At 43.7% G+C, this 12,440-nt stretch overlaps 1 protein-coding gene across 2 annotated transcripts in view; it reads right to left on the bottom strand.

The window, feature by feature from the left end:
- trim44 (tripartite motif containing 44) overlaps window positions 1-11,859 on the bottom strand; it is a 41,372-nt gene extending 29,513 nt beyond the window's left edge. Inside the window, exons 1-4 of one of the 2 annotated variants that reach the window (XM_068723291.1) lie at window positions 11,482-11,859; window positions 9,969-10,630; window positions 8,555-8,632; window positions 975-1,259 (exon numbers count right to left, since the gene is read on the bottom strand). In XM_068723291.1, the coding sequence (XP_068579392.1) occupies window positions 975-1,259; window positions 8,555-8,632; window positions 9,969-10,613 (1,008 nt within the window). In that variant the 5' untranslated portion in view covers window positions 10,614-10,630; window positions 11,482-11,859. Of the gene's footprint in view, window positions 1-974; window positions 1,260-8,554; window positions 8,633-9,968; window positions 10,869-11,481 lie in introns of those variants that run through there. The other variant, XM_068723292.1, reaches the window with a different exon arrangement.
- Window positions 11,860-12,440: the final 581 nt, after the last annotated feature.

Below are 12,440 nucleotides of genomic sequence, written 5' to 3'. Positions count from 1 at the left end.
CGCCTCACGTGATCTCTCTCACATGATCTCATGGGGAAGGAGATGTAAACGGAGAGTAAAGTGGCGTTACAACTTCCTGTAGAAATGCTTTGCAGTGAGAAAAAACAAAAGCAGAAGGCTAAAGTCTGGATGAGAAAATGGCTCCGGAGATTAACACGGATTGTCTATTCTTCAGCGAGAACTGGAGGTGAGAGTTTAATATCTGTCAACAGTAGTATGCTAGCTAACGTTAGCCTGCTTGGAATCACCGCCAGCTGCTCCAACTTGTCTCGCTCATTGGCGATTATGGTCCCGCTCACAAAGTACTGACATTCTCATCCAGATTTTGACTCCTAAAAATCAATGGGCCTCGGGATTTAGGGGTTCGGGAGATTTAGGACTGGATATGTAAACCCCTCACATTACCAGATAATCTGGGCCAAACATCAATACCTACCAAGGTCCCGGACCGGATTTCTCTTCCGATTGGGGTTAAATCGGCCCAAAACTCCTGTAGTCGGAGCCCACGGCATTAGACTGCTGTTACTTGCTGCCCAGTTCTAAACCAACTTCCACCTCTGAATCAAGGGTTTAACGTTTTAAAAGCCAACCTTAAACACAGATTGTAACTGGCCTGAAAAACCCCATTGACTACCTTTCAGATTCAGGGGGCCATATTTGAGTAAGGCCGACACTTTTGACTACATTAGACTTGTGGACTGTCTGAGACTGTTATGTAAAGCGACAGTCTAAAGATATAAAGGTGAAATGGTTTGTTCAGCAGTAGCCGAAGCATCCCAGCTTTAAACATCACCCTGTATAAAGCACGTTAGGCTGAATGTAAGTCACACTGGGCTTCTGCGACCTGTGATTTGTTAGCCTCACCTACACTTACTGTAACTGTGCAGTGAGTGAGATACACTCTGCTGATTGTGCAAACGCAGTATTAGAAGCAGAATAAGGATAAATAAGGAAGGAAGGAAGGTCCTTCTCACCGGCACTCTGTAGGCTGGTCCCGCTCCGAGGGCCTCTGCTGCCATCGCAGGACCCAGCGCCTCAGCCTTTTCCAGCAGGCACAGCTGGTGTGTGATGTTGGCCATCTCTTCCTGCAGCCGCTCGGTTTGGAGGGAGATCTCGGCGATTTTCTCAGCAGCGGATGCCGTCAGGAACGCCTCTTTGAGGTCTACCAGGTGAAGGGTCCTCTTCTCCTCCAGACGCACCAGTTTGCGGAGCTCATCAAACTGACTGTTCACATAGGCCTCCAGCTCCTCTGTTGACATCTAAGATATGGAGATGAGGTAAAGGAGATGGAGAGCGTGAGGGAAGGAATGAACTGGGCACATTTAAGGAGAGGAAATCCACAAGTAACCAAGACGGAAAGAGATACTGGGCTGCCGTTTCAAAAATCGAAATACATATTGATTGATCTTTTACTTTGACACGTGAATACTACTTTAATAAGCCCACTGGTCTTTGCCATGCAGTAGCTAATTGATAGCATGAGGTAAACTCCATGCATCCCATCTGTAGATAGAGACCTCAGAGGCTTCTTCTACCACAGCAAGCCATCTGTTTGGCTTTTAAACTGCTCACTGAGATACCCTTTTTAATCCTTTCCCCTGCTCTCCGATGGAGCTCTCTTTAGCTATGACTCATTACGTTAAAACACCTCAATAAACAATTCGCCTTCCTACAACCATTGCCACTGAGATGGCTCCACCTCCAACACAGATGCTGCCATGAGGTAAAACACCCGAAGCCTCTTGTCATGATCTCTGCTCCTGAATATGTTATTATCGCTTCAATCTATGAACATCAGCTGCTTGGTCTCTCCTCTTCCCTTGAGCAGGACTTCACTCTTTTCCTTTCCATCTATTTTATCTTGTTTCCCCTCAGCCTCCCTCTCTCCAGTGAAGCAAGGAATCATCAGTCTTTACTGAGGTTGGCAGAGCCACGGCCCCTGGGGGCCCACAGTTTTATCATGTACATGCCATTTCTGCACAAGCAATCAGATTCTCCAAATTGGCCATTAAACCAAGCGCAAGAGGTAACATTTTTAATTTACTTTCTTTGTATGAGCAGAGAAAACCGTGCACTTGGTTCACTCTGTATCAGAGAGACTTAGTTAACATCTAATTGGAAAGCAAGAGTTCTGTATTTATTTATTTTTTGATTCACCAAAATCAATACCCTAATAAATCTCTGATGAATTAAGAACAATAGACTACAACTGCCTTCGACTAGCAACATGTTCCATTCCTTGTATAGATACTAGAGTGAAATGTGTCTGTGAATGTGAACGATTGGAGAGAATGAAGCATCGTTTCTTTCCAAATCCACTATCCTGTGCTGGAATTTCTTTACTTTAACACATAGAGCAAGTAGTAGTAGGAAGAACAAAACTCAAATTAATTACAATATAGACTGATTCAATCTTCTAGAACACTCATCAATTCAAACGTACGCCGTCAACACTTAAAAAAACACATTTAGAAATGACAAGGCATTTACTACCTCATTTCATAGGGAGATAATAATTCAATGCTTAAGCTGTTGCTTATGTTTTGATGTTGTAGACGCCTTGCTCTAAGACGGCTCTGATCGAGGTGTCGTGGACACCATGATGGATCAAAGTATTCAATATTCAAGTCCCTGCAAATCTGAATTATCCTTTCAAATATTCAATTTTAAAGGCTTTAACATCTGCAAGGCATTTTCATTTATAATCAGTTTGACAAGTGTAACGTGCCTGTAAATTTCTTTTATTATATCGACAGTATGAATTCAATAACAGCGAGCAGTAATTGCTTCATTAGTTACTTCCATGTAGCTTTAGCATTCAGCTACCTTTGTGAATACTGATGAACAGTTACATTTGGGCTATTTCTTTTAAATGGCAAGTCTCTCAATGACTTACAGTGAGACACAGTAACTTTCAAGTCAAAAGTTGAATTCCTGACCAGTAGCTTATGGCTAAAATTAGCTAATGTTATCTTATGTTACACACCATGTGTTCTAATACGGTATTCCATACGGTATATTGTATATTGCATTGTCACTGACAAACTTGAGTCAGTTCACAGCGCTGACTCTTCTCTACTTATGCTGCAAAAATGAATGAGTGGGGAAACATTTGCAACAACTGATCTTCACTCATGAATGTCTCCAGTTTCATTTAACATAACATGACATAATTTTACCTACAAACATAAGTCATTCAGTATGTATGTATCAATTTATAAAATCTACATACTCTACATACGTTCTTTTGTGGTCACACCAGGTTTCAGAGAATGGAGAGAAAGCGGTTAGAATAAATCACAAAGAACAATGCTAGCCAAGAACAAAGCTACAACATGAATAGGGCGGACAGAATGGTTCGCAACATAAAACGTGTTGTCTTTAGTATCTTATCAAACGGACACATTCCATCATCACATCTTGCTATGCCCAGGGCCTGCAACGAGCCCCCTGTCCCCCCATCGAGTCCCTGTGGCAGATGGGAGGCGTGATCCTGGATCAGTCCTCTTTGTTTATCTGGAGCGGGAGCCCTCTGCCCTCGGACCTTTCGCTCAGTGATGGAGTTTCTCTGAGAATTTCTCCAGCTAGCAAGGAAGCAGCATTCATGCGTGCTAATCTTCATTTGCATAGCTGCAAGCTGAGGCAATGAAATGAGGCCTCTGGAGAGGCAGCGGCACGCTGCTTACAAGGGCAGAGTTGGAGTAAGGACGGGGATAGCAGAGGGAGGGAGAGCACAGGCAGAGGTACGACATCAGGCTAGCAGATTAAGAAAGCTCATTTCTTTTTCAAGCAAAGGTACGACATTAGCCAAGCAGATTAGGGAATCCAAATTCATTTTCAGTCATGTTTCTAACATGCCTTGTATTATCACTGGAAAACCAAAGGAATTATGGTACTGCATGCAAATGCTAAAAAAGCCTATGCCGGTTCAGGCTTGATACACGCAATGTAATCTGCAGCCATGCGTATCAACGACCATGGTTGATTTCATTACTTTATGAACATTATGTGGGGCCGAAAGTTGAAATTCAGAGTAAAAAACAACTCCTTGTGAGTGAAAACGTTTCATCAGAAACAGAAAGCTTTCCACTAACACTTTACATGATTACAAATAGGCAAGACACTCAAATAGAATTAACTTCACACACACAAGTGTACTCGGTTACTGGCAATAAAAAAAAAAAAAGGTTGTGCTAGTCATTAGTGCAGATGAAAAAAACTGCACAAAGAGAACCAAAGCCCATGGGAATGAAAATATAGCAGTGTTTGAAAAAAAACATTGGCGCATTACTTTGGTGAGACATCAGGACACGCGAGAATGGAAAACAAAAGTAAACTGAAAAACCGCTCACAACAAATATCAAAGTAGCATCGGGCTTTGATTGATGGGTCCATCAATACAAATGCCTTTTTGTGGACAAAAACATTTTAATTAATCTTTTATTCCCAAAGTTTCAACAGACACCAAATGTGTTCAAAATTACATGATAATGTGATGCCAAGACATCTAGAATTTACTATTTGATAAAACAGTGCAGACAAAATAATGTCATCTTATTTCCCTAAATTTAAGCATCTTCAATGAAGTAATGAAATATGCAGACGCAGAATATGTTCTTTGAAATTGCCATAGAAAGGCTTTGATGCTCCTTAAGGGGAATTCTGGGAGCACTAGAGTTCAAACGGTTAACTTGCTTTGAAATCAGTACCAGTGCTGGTGCTTACTGGGCTCTGTTTTGTGTGATGCTTTTTAAAAAAGGCTTAAGAAGCATTAATAGAACATTAGGAGTAAATGGATTTGAACTGTCCTTGCCCTTGGCAATAGTGGCCTTGTTCCAAGTGAACACTACTCTCTCACGCTCCCTTTTATCTCTCCCAGAAATTAGATTCTCCAATTAAACCTCTAACACAACACAGCCATACAAGTTCATTTGAAAAACATCAGCTCTTCAAAAGTCATATAAAGCAATATAAAGCGGGGATGTAAGAGAAGTTAAAAGAGGGAGAGGAAAAATGAGACAGAAGGTCATTGGTTTTATAATAGTAGAGTTTCAATATCCAGCACCTTTTTATTGGTTTTGAGTGAGGCAATGTCAGCCAAGCAACTTTCTGGGGAATGTTCAGAGTAATTCAATTAAAATGCTGTGAGCAGAGATAGAAGGGGAATGACAGCCTCAAAGAGCAATAGGAGAGGGTGTAAAGAGAGGAAGAGGGGGAGGAAGAAGAAAAGGATGAGGTAGAAATTAACACAAAAAAAGCATGAAAATAACCCGAAAGCAGCAAAGTCTTTTCATGCCGCTCCTGTCTGTTCCTCGGCCTCAGCTCCCTAAGACAGCTTTAATGTGTCTGCTGCTCTTGTAAATTTTGTGAGGCAGGGAAAATGGATGTAGCTGCTGCACACATATCATCTGTGACTGGGCTGATGTTGCCGTGCTCGCCTCCAGACATCCGACTCCTCTCTCTGTAGCTGCAGAGAGCGGCTCTACAGGCGGCGTGAGTCCTATAGACGACACCCTGCCCAGCAGAAAGTGAGTAAATAAAACAAGACTGCGAGATAAACATGCTGACAACACAATGTCCCGGACATGCTTCACGAATCCTGCCCAGCTCTTTGACGATAAGTAACGCATGCTGACTTAGCCGAGTGACTGACAGCAGTATAGAGCCCCTCGTGTTACGTTACGCCTCTGGCCCCCACATTGATATGTATGCAGCCTCATCACTGTTTTTTTCACATTATATTCCATTTCCCTGTGGAGAACGGAGATGTGAGCTTGGAAAGATTAAAATCCCCACACCTGCAGCAAAGTACATAATTACGCAGGCTAGTCTTAATAGGCAAACACCAGCTAGGGGTTACATACCCCGCTTCACCTCCTCACAGTCAGCAGCTCACACCTCTTCTTCTCTGTAGTCCTTTAGGACGTTGAGACCTATTGCATCAATGCTTGTCATACGTAGCAAATTTCACCAACATTATATTATAGTATTGTATTATTACATTACAGTCATATTAGTAATGTACTGTATGTGTCAGTGTCTGAAATGAACAAATGAAGATGAAAATAACATTTGTGTAATAGCAACGGTCCAGCCTGCAGGAGTGGACTTAACTCATCCTAAGTGTCTTGACATCCTTAACTGGATTCTAAAAGGTCTTGTTTATGAATGAATAGATTGCATTATCAATACAATAACATGCAACCTTGTCTGTTCAATGCACATTGTATTTGTTTACTAGTGGATTTGGACCTCTCCAATCTGGTGGATGTGCAGCAGCGACAGACTGCAGGTTGTGTGGGTGTGATGGTGTTGAAAGTGACCAATCAGAAGAGGGCCAGCGCCTCCATCGGTTCCCGCACAAGCACAAACTCAACTTTGAGAGCAGGGTCAGTTGTGAGAGTGTGTGCTCCTCCGGACACACACTCTCATGCGTGTCGGCTGCTGTGCGCTTGCTGGTTAAATTATTCACACGCATGTGCCATTTTCTGCTTCTCCCTATGTTGTGTTTTCTCGCTCGCAGTTTCCTGTTGATTTGGTGCACTAGGACTTCTATTTTCCGAGTGCCAATTACTATATGGGAATGTGAAATAATATTATTTGCACATGAGCAGGTTTATCGTGCTCACAACATATGAAATAAATGGGACGACATAGATACCGCGCAACTCAACCTCCTCCAACTTCCGTCTCATCTCGTTCTCTTTTTTTTTTTGCCTCCGTCTCTCTCACTCACACATAGACACAACTTTCCTCACCAGGAGCAGTCACTCTGATGATGGCTGTCTGTCATGCATAATGAGAAACGTTGACATTTGAGTGTGCAGAGAGGACACGCTGACAAATCCACATAATGGTCTCTCACACAGCGGCCTTTGAGTGAGCAGGTAAGTGGTATTTTTCGCCGAGCGCACTGCACCTCTACAGCAGCACAAGACTAAATGTTCAGGAAGTCCTTGGGGCAGCATTGATATTTCAGGACGATAATAGATATGAACTTGGATTGGGTGCCGGCTGCCAGCAAAAAAGTGTTGCCTCTTGCGGGCCAGTCAAATTAACCTTCTACATTATGCCACTGTGCTTCGGTCACATCTCTGCAGGTACTGAGCAATGCTCCAGAGTGCCACTGCTCTCCGGTGCGGGGTGGTTGAGAGAGCAGGTGCAGCCACTGTCGACGGTGAGCAGCCGAGACCCGATGCTGTCGCTCACTGTTTACGTCTCTCGCTGCACAACATCACCTGTCTGCGGTCAGGTTTTATTCTCGGTGGCAGAACATGCCCCCGCTATGGCATGCGTAATGGAAATACAGCCAAGGTTTTCAAGGTTGACTTGACGTGAAAATACAGTTTTGCCGCTTTTGTGTAGTTGATATCAAGAGAAAGGTGACCGTGTGCAAAAATGCACCAGGCACCCTACTTTTCAGACGGCAACCCGGTGAAGGTTAAATAACAATGTTGAAATAGGGTTCCGATCATTAATTCAACTAGTGACTATTATTGCTTGACTTTGTTTCACTCTTTTCTGAGGGTGTAATGAGTATTGGTGTTATATTGGGCTACATTGTAGAGAAAGGCGTCTTTAATATTTTGTCCATGTCATTTATTTATACAGAGGGATGCAACCCCTTACAATTTTACACAGTGTATAATACACTACATTCACTCTGTAAGTCCTAGAGAGGAGGATTTCTGTCAGCGTCACAAGTCAAACAAGGGTATAAAAACCGCTACAGGGTATTCTGTACTCCTCTCCGTTTTATAGACGACTATAAGTAAATAGAGTTGAAAAAACAACCTCTGACCTGGCCCAGAAGTGCTGAGTCAAAGAAAGTGACATCAGCTGAAGCCTGACAATGACACGACTCGGTGATCTCACAGTGATGGCATCACTTGTACACTTCAAGTAGAACTGTAGCTGCAGAAATCCAAAGCCTGTTATCGGTGAATGGGGCAGCATTATAAATATATGGATTGAAATAATTGGCTCTCATGTTTACTAACCAATGCCTTTATGACATAATCTCTTCTTCTTCTAATCCCTCTTTATCTCATTCTAGACTGCTGTGTTTCCACTGTCTCTACACCTCTGCAGTGTTTACTGTTCTACCCACTGAATTAGAAATGAGTAATGGCTCATTTTCTTTTTTTTGCTCTTTTATGGCTTCCCATGCCTTAAAACCAGGTTCAACCATCAGAAGATGCTACAGACATAACTTATTTAATACAAAAAAATAGTGCTCCAAATTGGAATTCGTAGTTAGGAAAGTCATTGACTGGGGAAACTGAAATATAGAATTAACATGTACATTAACATGTAAAAATGCACCTGTGGGGTCTGCAATGTTAATTTGTCCGGCTGTTCAGTCTTGCAAGGAGGTCAAGTGTACTTATATTGCTGCAGATAAAATCTCATTTCATTTGATAAGAGCTCATTTCTAAGTGAGAACGGTTGAGTGCAAAGCCTTTGGGGAGGGGGGGGTTCTGAAAATGGCCCTTATTGGATAACTTGCGTGAGGATTCGCCTCAGTATGATGTGAGCAGGAGTTTGCACTCACCTCGGGGTTGGTCCACTTGGTCTTGATCTTCTCAGACATCTGTTGTGTGCAGCCCAGCAGGTCATAACCCTGTCTGCTCTTAAGGTGGGGCAAACAAACGCACAGTAAACACAATGCCACAACAAAAACACAGCGCATAACTACACAGAGATTCTCTGTTATTAGTTCATTACTGCACTGTCAATCATTTCGAAGAGCATCAAATTAACTTGTTCTCAAGCCTCCGTACAAACATGACTGGGCACAATGACAAATATCAACATATTTGTAATTGAACATCTCAGTATCTCAGATATTTACAAGAAAAGGCATGGAACATCCTTGACAGCTCACCAGTCAATCACAGGCTACAATGCATATCAAGTTTGACATGCTAGATGCTTAATGCAATGTACAGCAACAGGAAATCATATCACTACTCCCGGAGACTAAGAGGTCTCTCACATGAATACACTGACACATTGAGCAGGATAAAAACTAGAGTAGGTTTAGAGTAAATAATGTGGCCTGAGGCTGTGTGCAAGTGTGTGTGTGACCCCCTTTGTCTCTCATCAATCCATATGCAGCAATGATGCAAGAGTAAGCCAGTGAAGTGTGGTGTTCTACTTTTTATTTTTTAGATGTGCAGCCACAGGGTAGAGGACAAGACTCGTGCTTTTTAAATTACAGTCAGCACATCATGTGGGTCATTACTGCTGGAGCTAAATGCACCGGCCCTGTGATTCAGTTTATTTTAGTGCTCGCAAACAAAATCCTTGAATATGAATCCAAAACTAAGTCGTGGTGTCTGATACTATCGAACCTGTTAATTGGTCCTCTGTGCGATAACATAGTCCGAATGTGTTCAGAGTGCCGATAGCATCTGACTCTAAATGGTTCTATAATCATCGCAAACACTATGCTCGACAGAACTGAGCCCGTAGTGATGATGGAGTTATTCCAAAAATCCAGAACAGCATTAGCCCGGCTAACTGGAGCAACCACCTGCATTGCTGCACTGAACGAGTGCCGACTCCCTTGACCTATTAAATACGCCTGAAGCAAAAAGCCATCTGGGAAATGCAGGAAGGGTGAATTGGCATCGAGCCAAATGGACATGAATTTCCATTTCATAGTTTTCAGAGGAATTATTTATGTTGCTGTGCAATTAAATCAATATATTAATGAGGTCACGTGGGTGATCATGAGACATTGTTATGTTTAAAATATCACACAGAGCCCTAGTGAGTTGACTTAAAGACTACAGCGGTTGAAATACTACTTAATACAGAATTTCAAATGTAAACCAAATAGATGACACTGAATAGATTGTTAGACATTAAAGAGATTGACCACAGCAGAGAGCATGCGGTAAATCACACAGTGCTGTTGTATTATATATATAAACCCATCATGTTCTGAGTGTGTGACTCACCTTCTGCCACACGTAGGCCTCATGCAGGGTGATTACCTCATGCTCACGGTGCTCACCCTGCACGGCACACACCACGCAGATGATCTTCTCATCTGGTTTACAGTAGAGGGAGCCTTCCTGTCCATGCTCCTTGCAGCGCAGTCTCTCTACTGTCACGGTGTCCCTCTTCCCAGCCTCCCCAGCGGCCAAGGCTTCCTGCCCTGCTTCCGCACCCTCGGCTCCATCACCCGGCTCAGCCTCCAGGTGCAGACCACTCTTGGCTCCCTCTCTTTCCCCAGCATCATCGCTCTCATCGCCATTAGCCATCGCCAATCCGAGTAGCTCCATCTCCTGATTCGCGCCAATTCCGGCCCCCCTCTCCAAGCGAGCCTCGTCCTCGGCTCCATCTCCGACCCTGGAGTCTCTGTCGGTGCCAAGTCCATTAGCCTGTGTCCCCTCGTGGTTGTAAGGCGTTATGGGGTGACGTGTGCTGCTGGCATGTCTGTCAGCATGGACAGGGCAGAAGGCAAAGCTGCAGATGTGGCACACTTGTGTGGCCGGCTGGGCCTCGTCAGGCTCGCACGCGTCACATGATCCGTCCATCTGCGGCAGCTCCTCGTGTTTCAGCCCCATAACTTCTTCCTGGGGTTCCCCTTTGTGGTCCATGGTGGCTGATAGTAATTCTGGGGATACGAGGGATAAGTTTTATAGGAGACACACAAGAGTAGAGGACAGGCTATTAATAGCTGTGACCTTCTGTGAACAGCTCTCATATTTGCACAGGGGAAAGTCCAAGATCCTCAGGACTAATCCCCACTGATATAATACTCCAACAGATGATGTACAGAGGGAGGCAAAGTCCACAGGAGACAGCATGCAGAGCAACACAAGCTACACACTAAAAAAACACATAATTTCGCAAGGACAATAAACAAGGAGACCCCATCTGCAGTCGCTGAACTGTCTTTGTGTGCAAACAGACTCACTTTTGTTTACTGACTCACAAACAGAAAGTGCTGAGTACGGCTGCACTCTCAGCACGACCCCAACGCCCCCACGCTCTCTTTATAGCTCACCTCCCTCTGCAAGTCATCAGGCTCTAACCTTTACATGTTTTATTTCGTTTTTTGTCTTTATGCACCCTCACCCTCCTTTCGCCTCACTCTGCAGGAGTGAAGCTGAAAAAGAAAAGAGAGACTATGGTGAATGCCTTGTATATACACACACACACACACACACACACAAATAGCACCCCTCCCACCCCCCACCCCTTTCCCCTTGGAGCCTTCCTCTCCTGAGCTACGTCTGTGTACTCTTTCCTCACTGCTGACACAAACAACCGGTAGAAAAAAAGTGCTGTAATGTAGCACCCTCTCTTTCCCCACAGCTCTCTGCTATTCCTCTGTCTCACACATTCGTAAAGTGCCTTCCTCACACACACACGCACGCACGCACGCACGCACGCGCACACACACACACACACACACACACACACACACACACACACATGCTGTGGGGCTTGCAGTGTACTTACTTGTCTGTGTCTTCCTCCCCCCCACCCCACCCCCTCCTCTGTTTTTCTGTCTAAGGCTTGTTTTGAGATAATGTTGAGCCAGTGGAGGAATTAGCTCGACGGCTAACTTCCTTAGCACAGTCGTTGTGCCTTAAATTCTATTACTGAGCTGTCGACTGATCTACTTTCACTTTACGGCAGAAAAAGGGGGCTCCAACTTCGATCCGACAGCGTTTACTTCCGTATTTTCATGAGCTGCTGTCTGCCTTTATATTGTCCTTCTACTTCCTGCTTGTAACGCTGGTCTCCTGCGCGTGTGAGAGCGGTAGAGACACACAGAGGCTGGAGAGAGAAAACCCGTTTGACAAGCACCACAGACAGTGAAACGTCCTCACCGGAGGCAGGTAGAAGGAAACGAGTTGTACAGTTACAATACGCTAGTTGTGTCGTGAGCGAATAAACTACAGCGCCCCTTAAGGGACTTAAGGTGATGTTGTCTTGTGCACACACGTTAACCTAATTAACAACCTGTTCCCACAAGATTACTAACTTGTGCGCACAAGATTGAAATCATCACCTTTAGGAGCTCCTTACATTACCTATTTGAATTTAAGTGATATAATATTGTAACGCTGTGTTTGTTGGACTACATAACAAACAAATGACGCCCAATACATGTGCAGCATTATTTGTGTCACTATATGTTAATGATGTCATAATTAACGTTAATTATAGAAATAGAAATATACAAAACTCACCAGAAACCACGTGGGGAAGAGCATCTCTGCCTGTCACTCATGTTTATATTTATAAGCTGACGCTACATCGGAGTCATGGCTGAGCCGCTGTTGTCATCAAAATAAGAAAGATAAAACTTTAAAAACTGTGTCAGGTTGTTTGACAACACTGCACACATTTCCAATATCCCTCATAACCTACTCGGACAATAATTTACCGTTCAGTGTGAAGTTGAGTACTAG

Source organism: Cebidichthys violaceus, unplaced genomic scaffold (assembly GCF_023349555.1).
Source record: "Cebidichthys violaceus isolate CVI_PGR_0920_01 unplaced genomic scaffold, fCebVio1.0.p SCAF_3, whole genome shotgun sequence".
NCBI lineage: Eukaryota > Metazoa > Chordata > Actinopteri > Perciformes > Stichaeidae > Cebidichthys > Cebidichthys violaceus.
Note: the sequence above shows the minus strand (reverse complement) of the source record. Positions and strands in the feature narration are given on the sequence as shown.